This window comes from Monodon monoceros, unplaced genomic scaffold, assembly GCF_005190385.1.
Source record: "Monodon monoceros isolate NGI ecotype Baffin Bay Population unplaced genomic scaffold, NGI_Narwhal_1 Super_Scaffold_6, whole genome shotgun sequence".
Taxonomy (NCBI): Eukaryota; Metazoa; Chordata; class Mammalia; order Artiodactyla; family Monodontidae; genus Monodon; species Monodon monoceros.
The window spans coordinates 86,301,289-86,326,532 of NW_021703783.1; the positions used below are offsets into that span (position 1 = coordinate 86,301,289).

Here is a 25,244-nt window from a genome sequence, read left to right on the forward strand (position 1 = left end):
CAAACTGAGAGGCTAGGGGTACACCAGGAGCCATTCGGAGCCGTAGGTGCAGTAGTGGGCAAACAGGTAAAAATCTCCGCCCTCACAATGTGTCCTTTTTAGGGAGAGGTAGTATGGCGGGAGGATTAAAACATTTTTTTTTCTCCCAGTTTTACTGAGATACAATAGACAAGGATTCATTTTAAAGGTGGTTATAAGAAGTATCATTGTTTGTGCAAACTATTACATTTAGAATGGATAAACAACAAGGTCCTACTGTATAGCACAGAGAACTATATTCAATATCCTGTGATAAACCATAGTGGAAAAGAATAGGAAAAAAGAATGTCTCTATGTGTATAACTGAGTCACTCTGCTCTACAGCAGAGATTGGCACAGCATTGTAAATCAACTAGATTTCAATTAAAAAAAGTGTCATCATTTGTCAGATGAGGCCAAGAGAAGTTAGATGGCAACTTGCTCCACTTCACACAAAGGTCAGAGCTGAGGTCACGCCCTGACCTGTCTGACTCTTGCCATCCTTTGCTGCTTGAAGGGGTTGGAGTTTAGGTGGAAAGAGGTGATGCAGAAGGCATAATGGGGTGGGAAGAACGAAGGTGCAGGGTGTAGGGTTATTCATGGCTGGGCTGGGCCTACACAAAGCAAGGTTTCTACTGGCCCCTGCTGCCCTTTATCTAGGACGCCCGGGCTGGGCCTTGTGCATGGGCTCAGGTCCCTCCAATGGGGACGGCAGGCACTGAGATCCACATGTTCTCACATGGTTCTGCCTGAGCCAGAAGCTTGAGAGGTGGCCTGTGGTAGCCCCCGACACTTCCCCATCCCCACTCCCCTTATTTAGGAGTAAATCTCTAGAAGCCCAAGCACTGATCAGTATCCCTCCATGAGATTTATACAGAGATGCTGGAAAGAGACATGGTCTTTCTTCCTCTGGGACAGGTGAGCTTAGGGACCAGAATGGGCTACCCACAGCCATCTATCTCGACTATCTGAAGAAACAACAAGTAGAGATAAACAGAGCCAAGAGCTCTGATATCATTTGAGCTCCTGGATCTAGCTCTGCCTGAATCTATCAAGAACTATTCCAGACTTCCTGATCCTTGAACCAATGAATTATCTTTTGTCCCCTAATTTGATTTGCGTTTCTACACTTGCAACTGCAAAAATCTGACCAGTACAATTTGTCATAATATGTTGTAACCGAGCAGGACCCTATAAGGCCTTCCCAGGACAGAGCCCTCGCCCATATCCTCTGCTGTAGCTCCTCTCTGAAGGACCTAGATAATAGAATCTGATGCACACTTCTTGAGTTGTTTTACAGATGCTAAAACCACCACCAAATGGAAGAAATGAACTATCTGATGATCATGAGTCCCCAGACCTACTGGTGCCTAAGGATTGATCATGTTAACCACTCTGTTTCCTCACCATCAACCAATCAGAGAATTGTGCATGAGCTGATGACATTCCCTGCGACCCCCTCCCTCACCTGGCCTTTAAAAATGCTCTGCTGAAGCCTTTCAGGGGGAGTTCGGGGTTTTAGAGCAGGAGCCACCCGTCCTCCTTATATTGGCACCTTTACAATAAAAGCTGCACTTTCCTTCACCACAACCCAGTGTCAGTAGATTGGCTTTACTGCACGCGGGTGAGCGGACCCAAGTTTAGTTCGGTAGCAGCGTCAGCTGTGACTATGTAAAATATGCTATTTACTTTTGTAGAAACTGACTCCTGGGAGGGGCTTCCTCCTGGGAGCCATATGCATTTGCCACCTTCCAGGTGCTAACGCTGCAGGTGATAAAGGGATGAGTAAGACATGCGCTTACGGCAGCTGTGGAGATGATGACAGGAACAGAAGAATCACCATCTGCAAAATGCTTTACATCTACTTCTCTGAATTCACAACGACAGGAAACAATTAGCCGGGTACGGTTTGGCTAGTATGGCCTGAGCTGGAGAGATGCTCCGTGGGAGCTCAGAGAAAGGTGGGTTGGGGAGGAGAGGGAGTGAATTTTCATCTCCTCTAATACTCTGATCTGGGTGGCTGGGCTCAGGTGGGGGGGATGGGGGATACAGGGAGAGGAAAACAGGTAGTCTGGGGAAGCCGTGTGAGTATTAACATAAGCGGAAGAGCTGCTTCTCATACCTTTCCCATTCCGGCGTGGGCGTGTCCCAGCTTGACCACCACAGGGAAGTGTGGGGCTGTGAGCTGAAAGAGACAAGAAGAAATTACTCATTAGCATCCCAGAGCATCACCACCAAGACATTGTTCACTGCCTGTTCTGTAGAAAGGTATGGTCATCTGATATCACCAGCAATCCCCAAAAGAATGCTTGGACAGATGGTCATCCCTCTGTGGCTTAAACACCCTAAATGACATTGCTTTCAGCTTCCAAAGGAAGCCCCGAGCTCCTAAAACCAGCCTGCCCGGGGCATCCACCAACCTGGGGAGAATGCAGAGCAGAGCAAACTGACTGGCTTCAAATCCTGGCTTTACCACTTGTGCAACCTCAGATAAGCTACCACATGGATCTGTGCTTCAGGGTCCTCATCTGTAAAATGGGGATGATGAGTATCCATCCCACAGGGTTGCTATGAGGATTAAATGAGTTATTACATGTGAAGGCTTTACACTGTAAACACTCAATGAATGGCAGCTTAAATATTCCTGTCTTGGCTCTGCCTTGTGTGATTCCCGACAACAACCTTCATGTATCTGGAAACTCTCATTCCCTCCCCCAAGCTCTCTCCAGGCCACGCTGTGAGTTCTCTTAATGATAGTGGTCATGCTACAGCACAAGCATTTATGGGCTGCGCTGTGTGGGTGCTGTGCTGAGCAACTGCCCTGGGTCATCTCCTTCAGAGAGCAACAGGGCAGCAGCCTGTCCTGGTTGGTTCCCTGCTGCATCCCCAGCCATTAGAACACTGCCTGACCCAGGGAAGGTGCTCGATATGGAATCTGTGCCTTAATCAGTCCTCTGAGCAAGACCTACGAGGCATGCATGCCTCTCCCTATGATACAGAGGAGGAGAGGGGCTCAAATGGTTAGGTGCTCCCCCATGCCCACGCTTACTCAGCTAGCAAGTGAGGGGACCAGGTTTGAACCTAGGCTATGCATTTCCTCCTCATTCTGTTCATATGTTGTTTGAGATGGGTTTGCTTGGTGTCTAGAAATATATTTGGAATTGCTTGAGGGCAAGGGTTATCCCTTCTCGTTACTTAGTAATAATACCACTCCTCTGACTTGAGCCAGCCCTAGCCAGAGGTAATCACGTCCCACTCTCTGTGCTGTGCAGTTGTCTCTTCTGGTGCCTGTCACTCTGTCCTGGATTGCCCCCCGACACTCTGGACGCTTTGAGAGGAGGAACCCAGCTCTTCCCTCCTGGTGCCCAGCACCTAGTCTGACACTTAGGAGTGGTTGTAGCTGCGGCAGAAGGGTCTGCTGTGGGTCACAATCCCATGGGATGGACCTCATCTCATTTTACCACCACAATGGTCCCATGAGGCGAGCAGGGAAGGTATTCTTGTTACCATTTCACAGGCAGAAAATTGAGACTCAAGGAAGCTGCTGGGAAGGGGTGGCGCTGGCTCTTGAACTTAGGTCTGTCAGACTTCAAGCCTGATGTGAATGGTTTCCTCTAAGACCTAGTACAAGGGCTTCCTGCAGTAGATGCTGAATAAAAAATTTTCTCCCTGATTTCAGGCTAAAATTTATCATATCCTGGTGTCTAGAGTTAACAAATGTATTTAAAAAGGGGCAATACTTATTTTTGATTCCAAAAGCAACATGTACTCATTATAAAAAGTTTGTAAAATATAATAAAGTTCTATGTTGTTATGTGCAAAGAAGACAATAAAAATCACCCTCAAAATTTGAGCAGTTTTGGTGTATTATCTGGTGGTCTTTGTTTTTTTTTTTAATCTAAATTTTTTCTTTTGATTTGTTCTGTTCTCACAAAATTGGGAGTATAATGCATACCCAATTTTGCTCGTTGCTCTTTCCGCTTAATGTTATAAGTGGTAAGCAATTCCTGGCAGTAATTACTTGTCAGTTTAAGAGTTATTATGGAATATTTCACATATGAAAGAAGACTTAAAGAGCAATATTGTGGACATTATCTAGCTTAAGAAATAAGCCATTGTCCAAACAGTTGAAGCCCCTGATGTACTTCTTTCTTACCAAATTTCCTTGTATTTATTCATATTTTAACTATTACATATGATTCCCAGTCAATATACATTACACGTGTTAAACTTTATGTAAGTGGCATCAAAAGAACCTATTCTTATCGGGAGATTGGGATTGACATATATACGCTATTGATACCACGTATAAAATAGATAACTATTGAGAACCTACTATACAGCACAGGGAACTCTACTCAGTACTCTGTGGTGACCTAAATGGGAAGGAAATCTAAAAAAGAGGGGAGGGCTTCCCTGGTGGCGCAGTGGTTGAGAGTCCACCTGCCGATGCAGGGGACACGGGTTCGTGCCCCGGTACGGGAAGATCCCACGTGCCGTGGAGCGGCTGGGCCCGTGAGCCATGGCCGCTGAGCCTGCGCATCCGGAGCCTGTGCTCCGCAACGGGAGAGGCCACAACAGTGAGAGGCCCGCGTACCGGTAAAAAAAAGAAGAAGAATGTAAAGCTGCTTAGCACCAAGTGGAGGTTCAAAATCAAAGTGTGAAGTAGAATTGAGAGGAGGAAGGAGATGATTCTAGCTTTGTGAGGCAAGGAGAGAGATAAAGGAAGGCTGGATTGTGGAGGAAGGAGAGCAGAGGCTCTAGCTTGGCAGTATTTGATTAATAGCCCGGGAGGGAGTGAAATGAAGTCCAATGAGGGAAAATCAGGGAGCTACACCAGAGCGAGTCATCAGAGGTGATTAAAGCTTGGTAATTTTAATCTGTAAGAACCTTAGTAATCTACTTGCCTATCCCCCATGTTACCATGATGCAGCAGGTAGAATTTCTAGGAGTGCTCCCCAAGATGTCCTACCCTAATCTCTGGAGCCTGTGAATGTGATGAGATTGTCGTACAACGACTGTTCTATTATATGCACAGGTGACCTTAAAATAGGGAGATTAATCAAATTACAATGAGCCCTTAAAAGCAGAGAACCTTCTCAGGCTGGCGTCGGAAGAGGAAGGCAGAGAGGTTCAAAGCATGAGAAAGACTCAACATACCATTCCTGCTCCAGGAGCAGCCCCTGGCTGATAGCCAGCAAGGAACTGGGGGCCTCAGACCTACAGCTGCAAAGAACTGAATTATGCCAATACCAAGAATGAACTTGGGAGAGAACCTTGAGCTCCCGAGGAAAATGCGGGATGCCAGCACCTTGATTTCAGCTGGATGAGGCCCTAAGCAGAGAACCTTGTCACGCCATCCCAGATGTCTGATATACATAACTGTGAGGTAATAAAGAGGTGTTCTTTTAAGCTGCTAAATTTGTTAGAGCAGCAATAGGAAACTAATACACGTGTCCTCTTAGATGCTGAAGCCCAAAGAGTGAAGTGATTGTTTTCATGCCACACAACTGGAGAACCGGTCAAGCTCATGTGTTTTGACTCTTAATCAAGCCCTCTCTCTACCCAGGCACACTTCCTAGGGATATGCATCTCTGGGATACAATAAATGCTCCTCCCTAATCATAAGAATCAATAAAATAATATTAAATCTAACCAATTCAGTGGGCACTAACTGAATGAGAACTCTGTGGTTGGCTCTGTATTTCATGCTGTGCAGGACACACAGAAGATTGAGACAAGATTTCCTATCTTAGAGAGATGAGCTATGCAATGAAAGACCAGAACAAGCAGCATGGTGGGTAAGTCTGGGCAGGTGGGGTCATGAGCTAGTCTCCATAGGAAAGGAAGACTCAGTGAAGGATTCTGAAGGATGAGTAGTTTGTGGCTGGGTGGAGGGAAGGCTCAGCATTCCTCAAGGGCTGAATGGTATAGAGTCTTGTGGTCTTCTCATGAAAGGTGTAGAGATTCTTCATGAGCTCTAATGAACAAAGACTCATAGGAAGGGAGGATTTGTTTTATGATACTTAATATGAGTTTATCATCAATAAAGTTATTTTGGACATAATTGCTAAGTGGAATGATATATTTGAACTGAGTGCCCTTCTCTAACACTCTTAAATGAAATTGGAGGAACGTATTAATTGTCAAAAATAGTGGGAGTAGAAATTGCATCTGGATTTACAGGACACAGAAAGTCAATCTAGAAACATCTGAGAATTTACAGTAAGGTATTTCAAAGAAAGCATTTTGAGAATATGTTTAAGGCAATGAATTTTCCTGATACCAGGGGAGAGTTTCCTTTGCCATGTTTTGCTTTGGTTGAGAAGAGCATTGTTTTTAGAACCAACTGGCAAGGCTCTGGGCTGGTGTTGGGTTGAGGTAGAGGCAATGTGAGGCCAGATTACTGGGGGCCTTCAAAGCTGAAGGGAAGAATTTAGGTTGCTTGAATGGGCTGGGGATATAGCTCAGTTCTGGGACACGAGCGTGACCTGTAAGCTGAGGGAAGGTTAAATTGCATCAGGAGAGGCTGAAGGGCCAGAGACCAATTTGGAATTAGTTACAACCAACACGAAGTGCCACTGGTTGGGCCTGGACTGGGGTGGGGATGGTGGAGAGAGTGGGGGCACTCCCAAGAGTTCTTCTTTTTTTCAAGTGACACTTTTGAAAAATAGCAATATTTTCTTCAAATGACCTTAGAAATTCAAGGCTAGTTTTGTCTACGACTTCAGCATCTAGTCAAATCAGTGTTTGCTTTGGCCCACTTTACTTTATAATCCTCATTTAAATGTCCAATTAAAAAAAGGGACACTCTGCAATAATATTAGAGATAGAATTTGAAGCTTATTCACTTAACATTACACCATAAGTTTTCTCCTATTTTTGCCACAATCTTTTTTTCTTTTCTTTTTTCCTTATATCACTTCCCAGCCCAGGTAACTGATCTCACCTTCTTGGTGATTTCTGCCCAACACTTGTCATGCTCCATCTTTGCAAACGTGTATGCACATATATGGTTGAGGTTGATTTTCTTTTAGAAATGGCTCTTTTCACTTCACATCACACCATGTGGACCCCCTTCCCCATGTCAGTAGCTACACTCCTGACCCAACAGTTTCAATAACTTCACAATATTCCACAGGGTACATGGGCTGCAATTCTTTGGCCATTTTCCTATAATGGACATTTGTGTCATTTTCTTTCTCTCTCTCTGCTACCACAAGGAAGACCACTAAATGTTTTGTACACATGAGCTTGTAAACTAACATCTTAATATCTAGTGGCCAGGCCAAAAGCTTTTCAAGGGTAGAATCAGCAGAATTTGGAGGCATTCTGATAGGTCTCTGAAGTCATTTGTCAGAGCTCAAGAAATGTCCATGGTACTGCACACTGGGTGAGTCTACCCACCACATGCTCTCCCAGGCTAATGACAACTACACTTACTGAGTGTCTCATAAGGGCCAGGGATGGTTCTAGGTACTTTATATATGTGAGCATTCTTCCCTTTCCCCATGTGATAGATAAGGAATCAGAGGCAAGACATCTGTCAAGGTCAGGCAGTTAAGAAATGGTAGAACTTCTCCACTGCCACCCAGGTCTTCTCCCCACTTTTTCCCTTTCCTTCCCCAAGCTGTTCAAATGGGTTTCAAAGGCCACTCTCATTTCCACTCATCTGCAACATGTCAGCCCCTCCCCGAACACAGACAGGTCACAGAGAACAAAAAACATCTTGTCGGCTATTTTCTCTCTTCCCTTCCCAACAATAGCTTTATTTAGTTCCCCTGGGGATGGGAGGCCTGCACCAGTCTCTCACAGGCTCCCTGTCCCCGCTCACATGCCCCCGGGTGCTCCAGAGTTCAGCACTGCCCAATGGCGTGAGAGACCTGACATCCTGTTAGAAGGGGCAGATCAATTTTTGAAACCAGAGATCCCCACCCTGATAAGGGCCCTATTCAAAAAGTCTCCCAAGAAACCAAAATAAGTGGGGGTAGCCCAGTGCTCATGCTGGGCGTTCTCTTGGGGGGTTGGAGTCGGGGCAGTATGAGCCCGGGAAGCGGAGAGCTGGGACCTGAGTGGCCCGGTGCAGTTTCCCAGTGAAGGAGGCACTTCCTTCTACATTCATGACTCTCTGGAGATTTAAATACGTAGTGTCTGGTCCTGGCTAAGTGATGGAGAAAACAAGGCCTGGAAGAGTCTGGAGGAGGAAATCAAGGACCAAAAACAACTGGGGAGATTTCAAGGAGGAGCTGGGCCTCCATTCCATGCCTTGAAGCTCTGCCTGATCTAGTTCTTGCCTACCTCCTCTGCTTCATCCTGTGTTTCTCCCTCCTTCCCACCCCAACTTCTGTCTACAAGCTATGTTCCAACCCATGGGCCTTTCAGTTCTTTACCGAATGGGCCACATTCCCTCCAGCCACAGGGTCTTTGCACATGCTGCCCCTTTTCTCCGAAAGATTCTACCTAGCACTCTTCTAGGCCACCCCTTTTCATACTTGAGGTCTCAGTTGAAATGCTCTATCCTGAGACAGTGCTTCCCTGGCCACTGGTCTCAAGTAGGTGCTTCCTGTAGTCTTCTTTATCACACCGTGAACTCTCCCTTCATAGAGACAGCCACTATTTGTAATTGCACGTTTATTTCTTTTGTGTCCATCTCTCAACTCCCCTGTAGGTGCTCTGACAAAACAAGGTGCTTTGCATGTTTTGTTTACCACTGTATCTCCAGGCTCCATCCAAGGCCTGGCATACAGTAGACTGTGTATGCAGTGTATTTGTTGGATGGGTGTTACACAAAGCCTTCCATAACAGGGAGAGATGTCACACACATACAGGCAGATTCAGACAGAATTTGGGGAAAAGGTGTTAATATAAAGTTGGTTTGCATAGAGGCTTGTTGGGGAAGCAGTGGAAATCAGGGTGAAAATATGGGCAGTGGCAAGCTTGGGGGGCCCTTACACCAGAGGGAGGAATTTAGGATGTATTCTGTGGTCACTGGGCAGCCATTTCGGGTTTGGGTGCAGAGGGTAGACACAGACAAAGCAGGTTCAGGAAGACTCTTCTGGAGGCTGTGTTAACAACAGTTCCCATTTTTGGAGCACTTACAGTATACCACGCATGGTGCTAAGCACTTTACATATATCGCCTCATTTAAATCTCTTGACACTTCTATGAGGCAGCTCCTATTTTTAGCCCCATTTTATATACAAGGAAGTGAAGGCTGAGAGAGGTGAAGTTTCTTGCCTAGGATCACTTAGCAAGAAAGGGGAAGAAATAGGATTTGGCCAGAGCCCACTGTCCTGCTGCTGCTTCTGTAAAATCATGTTATCCATCATCGAGGGCTTCCATGTGCCTAGAACTGTGTCTACTCACTGACTTTGTTGGAGAGGGTAGGTGGAGGCCAGCAGACTCCTTAGGACATGACTGGCTGCTGTAATAACCAAGCATCTTGGGACATGGTGAGCAGCATGAGCTGTGGGGCCAGAAAGTCCCCAGATTTCACGTCTAGCTCCGACACCTATGCTTATGAGCCCTTGGGTGGCTCACTGGCCGCTCTGTGACCCAGTTTCCTCATATCCCAAGTAAGATCACTTGATGAATTGACATTATAATAGGTGTCTGTCACTAAATGGTCACTGCCAGTGAAGAGGCTTAAATCAAGTTTGGGGATGTCCAAGGCCTGGCACATAGTAGGACAGCAGTCCATACTAGTTCCCCTTCCCTTCATATCTGTGATCTCAGGGGCACAGTGACCAGTGTGGGTAGGGGGATATCAAAGGCTGATGGACAGAACTCAGTTGTTCCTGGGACACAGGAATGGGAGAGAAGGGGGGTGATGCCATATTGTCAGCAGGGAACACGATGAAGCTTTGACAGAAATGGAGCAGCCCAGAAACAGGGCTTGTTACAGGCATTTAAAAAGATTCATTTAAAAGAGAGAACAGAAACATCCCGACAGCTGCTTGAAAAACCTTAACCTTGATATGTAGTATCTGACAAAATCTCCTTGGAGTTTAAGCACTGCACACCAAGAAATTTCTGTCTGGCGGGAAGAGAATGGACAAGATGACCTTTGACAATCCTTTCCAATCCTTTAATATTGTGACATCTATAAAATACCACCTAGGTGACTGAAACATGTCACGACAAAACTCCTGATCACAGCTTACAGGGCTCTGTGATCTGGCTCCAGCCTTTTCCCCCAGCCACATCTTACCCATGCTCCCCCATCAGCCTCTCTATCCCAGCCTTACTGGTTTTCTTTCTGACCCTGATACTAGCTTTGTTCCTTCCAGCCACAGGGCCTTTGAACATGCTGTTCTCATTGCCTGGACCACTCTCCCTGCTCCTCCTTTCCATGCATCAGATCACAGCTCCAATGTCACTTCCCTGAGAAGCTGGCACTCACTTTCCTGCCTAGGTCATGGCCCGCTCACCTCTGTTTCTTTCTTAGCACTTTGCCATTTTAAATTATCTGTATGACTGCTGGGCAAAAGTCTGACTCCCTCACTAGCCGGTAAGCTCCGTGAGAAGCTGTGGGTCTGTGTCTGCGGTTGCTCATCACTGAACCCTCAGGCCTCTCCTGAGTTACAGACCTGCCTCCCGAACCCTGCCCCAGATGGTCCCACAGGCACCTCCAACCCAACACTTCCAAGCAACCTCATGAACTTCCCATCAGAAAGGCTCTCTCCTCTTCCTATATCCCGACCTCAGTCAATGGTCCCACCACTCACCCAGGTGCCTGAGATGGAGGTCCCGCCTGCCTTCTCCCTTTTTGTATCTGCCCTAGACCCAGGTCTGGCAAATAGGAGGGGCCCAGGAAATGTTTGCTGAATGAGGTCTGTGGCCTCACCGCCCAGCTTAATGCTCTCTGCCCTTAGAACCCCACCTCTGAACTCTCTGCATCACCTCCTCCTATTTTAGTGTCTCTTGGAAAAACACTGGTAGCATATTTAGAAAAATTAAACTAAACCTGCCCTACCAAAATACAAACATTCCTTTCTCCTACATTTCCTGTTTCCCTGAGAAATGGAATAGTCAAAAATAAACACACCGATAGGATGGCACTATTTGTCTGAAAATGCACTTTTCTTGTTCTCACCCCTGTGATGTTGATGGCGTCGAACAGGCTTGGGCTGCCAGCTCTCCTCCCATGAAGGTTCTCCTGGGTGCTGCCCACAGTTCGGACAACATCCCAGCAAAACCGTGGCTCTGGGAAGGGTCTGAATGATCCAAGGTGCCGAAGACCACCCTGGACTCATGGATATGCGCAGCCATGTGATTTTAAGTCCCCTAGGTTTTCCATCATAATTTACTTTTATTCTCAATCTTGTTCCAGATCCATCTCTAGGTGTGGAAAAGCCCCCTTTACAATCAGATGATCCCTAACATGGAAAATTAATTACTTCAGAAAATAGCTAAATAATAATCGTGCTCCTTCAGTATCTGCATTTCTTTGCTTCAGTTTATGTTCACAGTGTAATGTCTTAAGATTAAAGATAAATGTAATATTTTGGTTAAAGCTACCTTTGTTGACGTTGCATAGAACTTGCTTACTGAGGGCTACAAGCAAAGGGACATATCATTTCCTCTGGTTCAGGGAAGGGCTATTCGTGGAATGCCATAGAAGGAGGAGGAAGAGCGAACGTAGGCTTTGAAGCCAGACAGAGGAGCTTAAATACTGCTGTATCACTTCCTATTGAAGCACCTTTGGACAACTCAGTTCTCGGGTGGTTCTTTTGTAAGTGGGAATAGGCATACCAGCAATTAAGGTTATTGTGAAGATATGAGTTTGTATGTAAAATACATGCTACATATAGCTGGATTCTTGGCCAGAAATTCCCTGGGGATAATTTGAACTAACATTCATTTAAACTCAATCTAAAACCCCCAAATTACCACCTGATGTAGCCATGGATTTTTTTTTTTATTTTCAAAAGTTTTCCTTATTGTACTATGTATTATAAAAACCTGCTTTGAAATTATTTTAAAAATTATCATTAAATTGAAATAATGGATTGACCTGATATTCCTTATCTATAGAATGACTCTGTACTTATTTTCCTGTGCAGAAATGTACTCAAACTCTGACGACTGCACGCTGCCTGGTTTTTTATCCTGTAAACCTTGCATAACATCTTATTTAATACTGTGAGATCTGACCTACCACAGTTGCAGTGATGGTGCCTTTTTTTTTTTAAATACAGTTTAATTGAGATAAAATTCATATACCATAAAATTCACCCAGTTTAAAGTGTACAACTCAGTGATTGTAGCATATTCACAGAATTGTGCAACCACTATCACTATCTAGTTTCTGAACATTTTCATCGCTCAAAAGAAACCCCATGCCCATTACCAGTCACCCCCCATTTGTCCCTCCTCCCAACCCTTGGCAACCAATGGTCTACTTTCTGTCTCTATCGATTTGCGTATTCTGGGAATTTCATCTGAATGGAGTCATACAATATGTGATCTTTTGTGACTGGCTTCTTTCATTTAGCCTATGTTTTCAAAGTGCCTCCGTGTTGTAGCCTGTATCAGTACTTCATTCTTTTTTATTGCCTAATAATATCCCATTGTACGAATGGTGCCTGACTTTTAAGTACATCTTGGAATGGGCTAGGTGTGTATCTCCAGTGACTGCAAACCATGAAGGCAAATGAATGTCTTAGCAAATTTCAGCGAACAAGGATAATACTTTGGCAACACCATGGATCTGAAATAAATATAATATCCAGCTGGGCATCTTATGAATTTATAATACTTGGGAAGGAGGAGGATTTTTTACTGGTAAAGTGACACTGGCTTGCAGGGATTTGCATCCTGTGTGTGCCAAACCTTGTCTGCCTCATTCCCCACTGTTTCTTCAGCCCTTACAAGCAGAGGGCCTTAGCCAGATCATTACTGAAATTTGTCATCCCGTGAACAAGTTGATAAAGACACGGGCTAAGAGGGAAAAATGTCTAGGGGCCAAAGAAGGAAGTAGCAAGAAATACCAGTACTGGGGACCCATGAGCAGAGTAAGAGAGAGAAAATTATATCTGGTGCTCGCTCCCCCTTACAAGACCACTGCCCCTTCTTGTCTGTAAACCGCCTTAATTTTCCAAACCATCACGGCTAACTTTGAAGCCATTCAGAGAGGAAGCTTTGAGGTGTGGATTTTACAATCCTACCAACAAAGCTGAAATTGTGATTTTGCTCATATACGTTGATTTTCACATTTATTCATTTGAGCTCCATGAAGGCAAGGCTGGTATTTATTTTGTTCATTGTTTGCCGAGTACATAGCAAGTGTTCTGTATTTGTTGACTGAACTTATTGAGCGAATGGAGAAACGCAGTGATAAGAGCTGTATAAATCTTGGGTGCTGTTATTATTACCACCACCATCATCATTGTTACGTATAGACTGAGCTGCTTTTAGAGGTGCCCTCTCTCCTGTATTGCCATTCTAGGTGACTGGTTTTCTCTTGGTGTCTCTGTCCTTATTCGGGCCCCACTAGAGCACTGCCCTTTCTTTAGCCCCTCCTTCTCATTTCCTTCTATCTATGGAAGAGGCTGCAGAGAATACTGAGCACTTAAAGGTACAGGTGGCCTGGGCCGAGCACTGGGCTGAGCTGTGTGTCCTTGGGGAAGTTACTTTACTTCTCTGTGCCTCAATTTCTGCATTTAGAAACAGGGCTAAAAGTAGTATGTTCCACATAGGTTGTCTCGGGGTTTAAATGACTTAATATACATGAAGCACTTAGCTGGGTACACAGGGAGTGCTAGGATCATGCTGGTTATTGGTATTAGTCACGTTAACACAACGCTATTCTTGCAACTACTGTTTTGTTCCCCTCCCTCACTGCTCTTGACTTTCCAAGAGGGCACCTGCTGGGAGGAATCTGGGCTTCCATGTTAGAGGCTGGTAGGGGTTTAATGGGTTACCCACGTGGCCATAAATCTGCAGCAGAGGAATGTGTGTTGGCAACAGGGAAGGACATCATCAGGTGAGGACTCTGAGCCCGAAAAGAAAGACGGATGAGGGTCATTCCAGCTCTTTCCTGGGCTGGGGTCAGGCAGCACTGCTTGGACACAGGGAAGGGATATGATGACCCTCAAGGGTCATCTCAGCCACCAAGACCCTCATTCTTCTTCATTACCCTATATCAGGGTCTCCTGCCTGACCTGACAGAGAGATGAGCCCTGTCCCATCCAAGGGGGTCACATGTGGGAAGGGGCCCCCAGACCCATCAGCATAGCAGAGCCCCTTCATTGCCTACAGGGGGGAAACTGAGGCTGAGAGGCAGAGACCCTGTGCAGGTCCCATCTCCAGCTACCATCCTTTATAGATAAGGAAACCGAGGTGCAGAGAGTAGGCACTTGCCTGAGGCTACAGAACGAAGCTGCGAAACCAAGCCTTCAACTCCGGGGTGAGGGTCCCCGTCTGAATCAGAATTATTTCTGCCCCAGCCCCTGTCTTCTCCACTTAAGAAAATTTCTTTCATGGAACACATGCTGTGCCTGCCCCACGGAAGTGGCCCCTGACTCCAAGGAGCCTTTTATTCTGCAAGTTCCAGACAAATGCTGAAAAACTATTGTTCAGTGAGGAAGGAAGGTTGGAGGCTTAAAAGACACCCCGCCCTTTGTCAGGAGCTGATGCTAAGTGCTGATGAGCATTTCTCCTCGGAGCCATGTAACAGCCCTATGAGATGGACGGATGGGGTCCACACACACACAGTCACAGTGAGAGTCAATGGCGGAGCCTCGGTTCCATCCCAGCCCGCCTTCCTTCTAGAGGAAGTGAGAACAACCACCAGTGGAAACGCTGCTCTCGTTTGGGGTCCATGCTACAGGGGAGAGTATGCTGTAATAAAGGAAGAATGCTGGTCTCAAAGGCTGGCTGTTGCTCAGTTTTAAAACCAGCTAACGTCACCTCAGTGTTCATAGAAGATATCAGACAGTCTTCTTTTTCCCACTTGCCTGCAGGCAGTGGAGAATGGGAAGAGGAGGGCCAATCTGGGCTCATTCTTACCCTCCTTTCTACGCTGCACAGCTGGGCCAGGCCGGAGCACCCCTGGTGCTCAGGAGTCGGGGTGGGGAGAAGGGGTGGGTGCCCAGACTGGCCTGGGACAGCATCTCAATGACAAAGCGGGGGGAGCCAACGGGGCTTGGAGTCTCCCTAAGTTGTGGGAGAAGGTGGGGAATGGAGGCAGCTGGAAGCAAAGCCATGAGACACACCTGACACCTGGGTCATGACTGACCTGCAAGATAAGACTTTCCGGAAGGGAGGCTTCTGGGGAATGCTGGGTGACAAGAGATCTGAGTAGTCAGGGGGAGAGGGGAGCAATCTCTGCACCCAGCTGGGAGGGGGAGGGAGGGGTATCTGTGGATGGGACCCTGTGGGAAGGGTGCAGGGTCCCCAGGCTGCTCTCTGGCTTGGGGGAGGCAGAGGGTGAGGGGTGAGCAGGCCCCTGAGGCAGCACTGCAGCAAGCTGGCCCCTAGCTCTCCACTGCAGGGGCTGCAGCCCAGGATGAGCGGGGACATTTCCATCATCTCTCACAGAGGGGAAAACTACCAGGACCCGAACAGACCCTGGGGCCTTGTGCCAAAGGGCGAGACATGTCTCTGGATGTAGGGGCCTGTTTAAGGAAGAAGTCACACTGAGAGATGGCAGAGGCCAGCAGTTATGCAGTGTCTACCGGTGGTGGGCTCCACAGCGGCTGGACAGACACACCTCATTGAATCCTCGTGTTGCAGTGCTACCATTGTGCCTAATTTACAGATGGGAAAACTGAGATTGAATTAAATATCCTGCCCAGGTTGGCCAAGGCCAGAGTACAGGCTCCGGAACCAGACTACCTTTCCCACCAGCCCCAGAGACGAAGAGAAGACCCAGGCTACCCTCAAGGGACTCACAGGCTATTGGGGATGGCAGATCTATAAATGAATGATTTCAACTCAACAACGTAAACATTCAAGAGAATTAAGAAGAAAATGCTGTGGAAGACAAAAAGAGTCAGTGTCACCTGTGGGAGAGGGGGCGTCTGTTGGAAGAGGCATCACGGACCAGCTGATTTGCATGGGGCTTTGACGTCAAGCAGGAGTTTGCCAAGCAGAGGAAAGGGCCTTCCATGCGCAAGTATCCACGAGGGAAAGGGCACAAAGGAGGGAAATTTCCTGGAGCGCTCAGGAAACATCAGAGCCGACCACAGGGGCAGAAGGTCAGTAGAGGGTGATCCTGGGAGAGCAGGGCTGTCAGGGTTTCACATTCAAGGACCTCACATTTGGGCTCTTTAATGCTCCCTCCAAAGTAGTCATTGTCGTGTGTGTGTGTGTGTGTGTGTGTGTGTGTGTGTGTGTGTAAAAAACTATGGTTTGTTAAATGTACAAATTAAAACTGTACCACAAATTTGGTTATCCTGATTTGGAATTTTAAAAAACAAACCTGGAGTCTCAAAAAGAAGGAACCACTGTCCTCATCTTTCAGAAATACATACTGAAGTATTTTCAGATAAAAAGACATACTGTCTTAGATTTGCTTTAAAATAATCCAACGTGGGGTGGGCATGTAGGGGACAAGATTGCACATATATTGAAGCTGGGTGGTGGGTATATGGAGGTTGATCATTTTACTCTCTCTGCTTCTATGTATGTTTGAACATTTCCGTAATAACATAATTTTTTAGAGAGGGCCCCCCTCACTCTGAGTGGTCCCGGGGAGCCCCAGGATGTTCCTTCTGGTGAGAGAGAAGGATGAATGATGGGGAAGGAGGGGACACGGGCTGAAAAGTGAATTGGAGCCAAATTGTAAAAACCCTTGTAAACTCTTCTGAGAGGTTTGGACTCAATCCTGCAAATGATGGGAAGGCCAGGAAAGAATTCTTAGTAGGGGAATGACACCATTCGGTTTGCATCTGGGAAAGAATGCTTCTAGCTGGCATCTAGAAGACAGTGGGGCTATGTGTGAGTGTTTGAGGAGGGTTGGAGTCAGGTGGAGGGCCCAGCCCAAGGCCTGTAAGTGGTAAACCTGCCTTCCCCTCTACACTGTCCCTAGGCTGTGCCTCCAGGGAAGACCCGACCTAACACAAGGACCAGGAAGCAGAAAGGAAGGATGGATCTGAGCAAGGCCTCTTTTAACTTTGTCTTCCCGGCATCACACTTATTTGTGGTTCTTTGTCACAACAAGTGATTACGTAGCGCAATATGTCAATAAGGATTACTTACTGGCTGTGTCTCTGGCTAGACTAGGTATAAGCCAAACCATGGCTATCTCCCTCCCTCCTTATCCCCTGAGCTGGCCTGATGCCTGGCAATAGTCAACTGTTGAGTGAATGGATGAATGTATAGCAGGGATTTCCCCAATCACTAAATCTTTGCTTCATGAATGAATAAATCCAGCACAGCACCTGACACATAGTAGCCCCTCAATAGATGTCTGTGGGTGGGACTGAACTGATGTGAAATTGCAGGACACTGATACCCAAGGTTCAGATCTCCCTTTAGGAAAAAGCAATTTCCTCTCAGCGCAAGAGCTTCCAACAAGACAGTGGTTTCTAAGCCCAAAGGGGTGGGAAAAAACAAACCGGGTTCAAGGTTTGTCCATTAATATGTCAGCCCTCAAAACTTATGTCTCCATTTCTCTCTTGGCCCCCTGATGAGGTGCTTCCTCCATTTCAGATGGATGGTGTTCTTTTCCCCCTTCTAAAAAAAGCTTCTAGATGCTTTTAAATTAGGCAAATGAGCAAGGGCAATGTTCATTCTTTTCCCCCTTTCATTTTGAAAATGTGTGGCGTGCCAAAAGGCAGTTGGACAGAATGTTCAGAAGCCACATAATAGAACAACAGAGGCTGCCAAGCTCCTAAATCACTAACCAGACAGGACAATCTCAGCCCTCGGGCCTTAGAGACCCCCGGGCCAGCACCATGAGTCCCCAGCAAGTGAAAAGATGACCCACAGCCTGTGGTCCCAGCAGGAAGGGACACCCCTACCTTGAGGAACCGGGAATTCAGAGTGCCCCATAGTTCCTTGAGCTCACCTCTCTACGAGCTGCCTAGTGATGAGGAAAGTGGGCCCCTTCCGTAAAATTTCAGGAAGTTGGTCCAATGCCAATGCCTCCTTTCTGAACTTCAGTTTACTCACTGATAAAATGGGTCTTGGTGAAAGACTGCAAAAATAGAGAGACGATCTAAACGCAGGTATCTACCTACCGTCTCCTCTCTAGAATCTGCGAGGTCTAGAGCTGTGATATTCAGAGTGTGGTTCTACGATTAGCAACATCAGTGTCACCTGGAATCTTGTTAGAAATGCTAAATCTCAAGCCCCACCCCAGACCTACTGCTCAGATTCTGCATTTTAACAAGATTTGCGTGTCTGTTACGGTTTGAGAAACACAGGTCTCCCTAACCATCTTGGCTGAGTCACTTTACCTCTTGACTTTAATTTATTCATTTATAAAGTGAAAGGTATTACTTTAAATGGCTTCTAGGTCTGAAGTTCTATAAAATTCAAGGCCTGCTAATAAATGCCAAACTTTGATCCCAAAATGTACACAGGAGTTCCATCCCTGTTCTGAAATATCAGGTTTTGAACTGGCCAGATAATCACTGAGCATGTGTTCAGGGGAGGTCACTGGGCTGGGCTGTGTTAGGGTGATGTGGAGGTATAGATATGACCATGCATCCCGGAGTTTCTAACACAGCCCTGTTTGAAAACATTGTGTCATATTATCAACTCTTTAGTCCTAAATTTTGTTTTGGAAAACATAGGCTCCAGCAGCATTAGCCACAGTCCCAATTCCCGGTAGATTGACTGTATTGATGGCTTCCCTGCCTCCATGTCCTTTACCATGTGATTTTACAGGTCCCTCCAACAAGAGATGAAGTCCATTCCCCACCCCTTGAATCCGGGATGGCCTTGTGACTTTCTCTGGTCAAGACAGTGCAGCAGAAGTGATGACGGGGTTCTAAGCCTAGAGCCCACGGGCACAGCAGGAGAGCAGCAGGGACGGCTCCCTTTGCTGAGCCACCTGTGTTAAAGGGTAGGACCTACTACTTTAGGAAGGAGAGGCAGCATAGGACCGTCCTGAGGGCCAGGTAAGGCTGGCTTCTCATTACTCTGGTCTTTTTCTGCCTCTTTCTTAGAGCAGGAATGAACCAGAAACTCATTCACGCTAAGGTGAAAATGACTTTCTCCAATTTTAACCCTTGTTAGGCATTTTAAAAGGGGATCAGAGACTTTGCCAGAAGACCGGAGCTCTAAGAGGAAAAAATCTCAGCCCGAAGGTAGGCAGGACAGTCTGGATTTTGTGGTGGCTGTTTGCACACAGCTGCATGGGCGGTGGTCTGTACAAGGGTGCCCGGCTGAGGGGGCGAGCATGGGGACTCAGTCCAGTCCATGCTTCATTTGCTGAGCCATGCATCTGGGGTGGGGACTGCTTTTAGCTTGAAGGGAGTGCTGCCTTTTCCAAATCACCCTCCTTGTTGTGGGTCTCTCTTTCCTAATTTGTATATGTTAATCTCTACTCCAGAGAGAAGGACGAAGGGGCTATGGGGTGGCTAAGAGGGGCTTGCCTGCAGCACCTCTTGGGGACCAACTGTGTCGAGCACTGCTTGCAACACTTTTACTGCCACTTCCTCATTATTCTGCCCAGTAAATCTTCAAGTTAGGCCTTATTATGGCCATTTTGCAGATGGAGAAAACTGAGGCTCAGAGAGATTAAGAAGCACACGCAAGATTACCCAGCTCAGAAGTAGGGGAACAGGCATCCTGACTCAGCTCTGTGTGGTCATCTGACGTCCAGGTGAGACTTGTTAGGGTTGAGAGTGATGACAGATAGGAATGAGTCCTGGACTCAGATTCAGCTTCACCTGCCTCGCCTTGACATCTCACTGCGTCCCCTACAGACAGGATAGAGTGAGCTCTGTAAGTACAGGCGATGGAGGGTGGGAGGGATGGTGTTTCTGACTCTCCACTAAAGGCCCTCCTGTTTACTTATAGTCTCACAGCTGAGCTGGATTAGTCCAGCTTCGTAAATAGCTTTCAAAAACCAGCGGGCTGGAAAAGTCCAATTTGTCCTGGAGAGGGCACAGAGGCCCCGCCCACACTCATCAGGGTCCCCTGCCCGGCATCCTATGCCCGACCTCTCTATTTTGTGGCCCATCTCCATCTCCTTCTCTGGGCCTCAATGAAAAAAATCTTTTCGAATTTTTCCCACCCCCACCCCTACCTTTGTCAAACTCTTGAAAGACCAAATTGGAAGGAGAAGCAGAGAAGAGGAAATTCCTTTGGGGCTGAGTGGCCTGGATTTCCTTTTGCTTCCCACCTCATTTCCGGGAGGGCTACCTTTATTGACTCGAGGTCTGGGTCTGGAGGAAACTAGGGGCTGAATGTGAGGCCATTAGTGAGGTCCAAGCTCCTTCTTTCCTGAGGGGCAGTTGTGGAGGAAGCAGCTCAGAGAAGCGCAGCTGGAATGTGTTTTCTCACAGTCACACTTTGGTTAACATTCCAGAAAGTCAGAGCTGCAGGGAACTTACAGATCGGCAAGTCTAAAAGGCTCTGACCCCGGGCTCCCTCACCGGGCTGCAAGGGGGCTGTGGACCTCCAGACACCGGATGCAAAAGTGTTCCTCTGTGCGTGCAAGGAATTGCATTTTTTAAAGGGGAGGTTCCATGGGCTTCTTCTGTTTCTAAAAGGAAGCTGAGACACTTCCCCCTAAAAGTTAAGAACACTGGATACTTCTAGTTTATCTTGCCTATTTTGTAGGAGGGGAAATGGAGGCCCATAGAGGGGAGGTGTCATGCTCGAGGTTATTGATGTGCTCAAGCTCAGGTCAGAGCCCAGGAGAAGTGGTGGTGGGGGAGACTTGCTCCTCCTGAACACATGTTCCCAGAGTGGGGCCTTTTCAACAGGATTTACCACCAGAGGTTGAGCAGACAGCCATTGTGAGTAAGATTAAAGACTTTCACAGTAGCACGAAGGTGAGACTGTGAACCATGGGGAGAAGGCAGTTGAAGGTTTTAAATGTATAATACACACCTGCAACAACCAATGGCAGTCCTCTCACCACCCCAACCTGCCCGCCCAGGCCCAGCTGGCAGACCTGGATATGCCCCTGGATCCCTGGAATCCGGAAGACTACTTCCCAATCCATGCTCTTTCCGCCTAGCCATTCATTTAGCCAATATTTATTAATTTCTCAAGTCTGTACCAGATACCTAGACGCAGTAATGAACAAAGTCCCTGCTTTCATGGAACTTATTCAAATTGAGGAAACTGGTGACATCTTTATAATAATAAGAGGAGACTTGGGTCCAGGGTGGAGTGGCACAACCTTGTTGGAAAGGGGCTCCTCCTTGAGCTTTGAGGTGCCCCCTCCTTCCCCAAGAGAGGGGGTTCTGATGGGAATAGATGATACTAACACTCATTTGTTTCAGATTCGACATCCTCCATCTCAACAGGGTCCCAGAGGTTTTCCTGAGTCCAAGGACACTGCAGACTCCCAACTCATAACAAATGATGTTCATGAGCATGCCAGCCCTTTCTTTCTATGAGGCAATCCTCAGAGGCCTTTGCCAAGATAAACTGTTTGGCCTTCTGCCTTGAAAGTTGATCCTCTTCTGAGTCTGATTATTGCTTTTCTGAAACATAGGGACAATGACATCATTGCTCCCTCCCTGGCTTGGGGATTTGATGGTCAGCATGAAGTCAGGGTTTGGAATGGTGCCTGCTCTTTGCCAATGCCCAGGGAGGCCTGGGGTGGGGGCCCTGTAGTGAGGCAAGCTTGTGAGGGAGGGGTGGATGCCGTGAGGTCCCCAGGGGCTGGGAGGGGGGATTCGCTTTCCATTCTGTTGCCGGCATCTGGGTCTGCCTTGCTGTACACAGGACAGGCAGCATTATGCTGAGGGCTGAGCTGACATTCAGTGGATACACACCTGCCTGGCTATACGAGTTGTTAAAATATTTAAATAACTTCATTCTCATTGGTAATCATTTGCTGGGGTGCCTTCCTGACACCTCAGCTGCCCTGGCCTCTCCCTGGGCCAACATCCCATAATTCCTACCATCCAGCACCTCCAGGGACCAGTCTAGTAGCCCCCTGATAGTCGATGCCTGTGCCATACTGTGGATAAAGTGTGGTTACTACTCCTCACAGAGGGATGTGAGAACTTTGGCTGGCCTGTTGGCCAGACACCTGCAGGAAGGCACTGCCATGTGAGTTAGGGTCAAAGTCTGCTTCTTGGGCTCCCAGGCTTGGGACCTACCAACAAGAATTCTTTCTTGCCACTGTGGTGCACAGTCCTTGCATAATCAAGGTTTAACACATCCTTTGCCAGAAGCTGGAAGGCACCTCAGAGGTGTTCTAGTTCAGCCCACTCTTTGCACAGAGGAGAACCTGCAGCGCAGAAGGGAAGTCATTTGTTCAAGTCATAGCAAGTTGGTGACCCATCCAAGCCTTCTGACTGTCCTTTAGGTCATGATATCCAAGGGAACATCTCCCATACTCAAAAGGGCCTGAGCCTGGGGGGAAAGATCAGAAATATTGAAGTGATCTCTTTAGTCCATCTAGAAGACAAATTTCCCCCAAAAGTAAAGCAAGGCAGTGTCAGGCTGCACTGAGAAAACTCTGGGCCAGGGCGGCAAACTTGAATGCTTAGAGTCACCAATGAGTGACTGATGCTGGGGCGGGGGGAGGAGGTGAGCAAAGACCATGAAGACGTTTGAGATGTTTCTCTTACTCTTGTCGGCTCCCTTTCTGCACCAGGTCAGTTTAGCAGAACAGCCGTCATTTTCTCTAGTTTGAGTGGATTTCAAGCTTAGCCCTAGTCGGTCACAGTCACATTACCCAGTAACCTGGTAGGTACCTAAGGAGAGGTCTCGACTTGGCAGTGTGTGGGCTGAATGCGGCCTGCAGATTGCCTCATTAGGACTACCCAGTGCTGCTGTTCTTTGTAAAATTGAAGAGGTCACCAACACTTATGAGGTGGGAGGTTTCATATGAAAACTTGGACACCGGGATTTTCTTGAATAATTCTTAGGATCTGGCCACCGGTGTACCCGTGTCTCCATAGGCAGGGCCAGCTCCTTTTAGATGGGGATTGTATTCTTGTTTGCCCCGCCCCCCCCCACCATCTCCTCACTGGCTTCAGTCATTTGCTAGTCCAGGGGCACTTGTTTGTCATCCCTGACCAGAGTCTTCTTGCTGCATGACCCTGCCTTGCTTTTTGTTTCTGGGAAAATCTGTGCTCTGGATGCAATAAGTAGACCACTTCAGCATTCATGGTCTTTCTCCCCAAGTTCAGACCCTTTTGGGTACAGGGGATTTCAGGGTCTCGGGGCTGTCCCAGCTGACCAATGCTGTGGTTTCTGAGGTTCCTCCCTTCCTCTCTGCCCACCTCCCTCCCCAGCAGTGTCATTCTTTCCACCCAGGCTACCCAACTCCTGCCATCCCATGACTGAGAGCTGCACCTGGACCATGACATCGTACAGACATTTGCAGAACACCCACAACGAGAGGTTGTGCATGAGGATTCAAGCATGAGAGACACATTTCTGACTTTAAGTTTTAAGGATCTCAGTCATGTTGTGGGGAACAGACAAAGACAGGAATGACTAAAAGCAAAGACCAAATATGCTGCCTCATATGAAAGGTTTCAAAAAAGACAGCTCCTATCCACTGGGGAAGTGATGGGAGGAATCAGGGAGGCTTGATGAAGGAGGAAGTGTTTGCGATGGGCCTTGAAGGATGACTAGGAGCTCAAGGGATGGGAACTGGGTGGGGGTGAGGGGAGGAAAGAGTGTTGCAGGCAGGCAGAGGGAAGGGCTTGAGAAGAGGCTGGCGTGGGGAGGGTATGGGCGCAGCAGGTGTGGCTGGCAAAGCAGAAGGTAGTGTAGGACCTCAGGCTGGAGAGACGGATGGCACCATGCTTGGGAGGGCTTTGATTGCCCGGGTAGACGCTGGAAACCCCATTAAAGTGCAGACAAGCGAGAGGAGTTAGTAATTCATACCTTCAAGTCAAGGAGGACCGACAGCTTATTTTGCAGAGGGGAGAAAGAAAGGGGAAGAAGCAGATGAGCATTTGGGCAGAAGCGGGAGGGAAGGGAACACCGCTGACACGCTCCAACCAGGGAAGGCAGAGAAGGGAGGGAAGGGAACACCGCTGACACGCTCCAACCAGGGAAGGCAGAGAAGGGAGGGAAGGGAACACCGCTGACACGCCCCAACCAGGGAAGGCAGAGAAGGGAGGGAAGTATGGGTGTCAGGAGTTATGAAGTTGCCATGCTAGGAATCATGGAATTTCCAATCTGCAAGTGGCTTTGGAAACATTCAGCCCAACCTCCTCCTGTTGCTTTGGTGGACACTGAGAGACCCCGAGTGGGGCGCGGGAGACAGGATCCTGGAGATGGTAAAGCTGAGTTGTTTTATCTTTCACAGTGTCTAACACATAGTCATTATTTGGAAAATTGTGTTGAAATGGTTAAAATGTTGATTTCTGCCTAGAACAGACCTGGTAAAATGGAAAGTAAGGTTGGTTGGTTGGTAATAATTTCCACGTGAAGGCTTCCTCTCCTGCCGCCCCTCCCATCACACACAGGGAGCCCTCCTCTTTGGGGGAAGCCCCCAAACGATACACTTACACCCCCACAAGGGCTCCCAGTTCCCATGTAGGGCCCCAAGTTAGCTCAGGAGTTGGGGTGCAGTGAGCCGGGTGGCTCCCCCTTCCTTCCCACCCTCCTCCCAGGCATGTTATGTAAGTGGGTGGTGGTAGCCTGGCAGGCTGGTGGCTTCCTGCAGCAGCGGCAGGGCTGGGCATCCGAGCTGGCACCGTTCAAGTTCACCGCAGCATTCTGAACATTTGGGAACACAGGAAGGGCTGCGTTTTTTAAGCTCCCTTTGTTTTTAAGGAGGGTCTGGAGCCCACAGGCAAGAGGAAAACAAAACCAGGAAAACAGATGACTTCCTTTGCAAGGACAGTGTGTACATTTGCTGCTGCTTCTGTGAGTCCTAATGTGCCCCTGTCCCTGTACACATATGCACACCTACACATCCAGAAACACACCTCCTTTGCATGCACCTTCCTCAGGCATGCAGAGATGCACAAGCTGAGGTTTCTGTGCATACAGACACCACACTGCTAACAACAGAGGGACATCCACACACGCAGATGGCAAACAAAAACATACAACTGGAAACATGGAGATCCCTATGCAGAGACACACACCAGCACTCAGATGCACATTGCTACCCC

At 47.5% G+C, this 25,244-nt stretch overlaps 1 protein-coding gene across 2 annotated transcripts in view; it reads right to left on the reverse strand.

Annotated features, from left to right (window-relative positions):
- Positions 1-25,244, reverse strand: part of SYN3 (synapsin III) — a 402,826-nt gene that overhangs the window by 68,784 nt on the left and 308,798 nt on the right. For both annotated transcript variants that reach the window (XM_029206767.1, XM_029206768.1), the window contains one exon: positions 2,141-2,203. In XM_029206767.1, the coding sequence (XP_029062600.1) occupies positions 2,141-2,203 (63 nt within the window). The remainder of the gene's footprint in view (positions 1-2,140; positions 2,204-25,244) is intronic.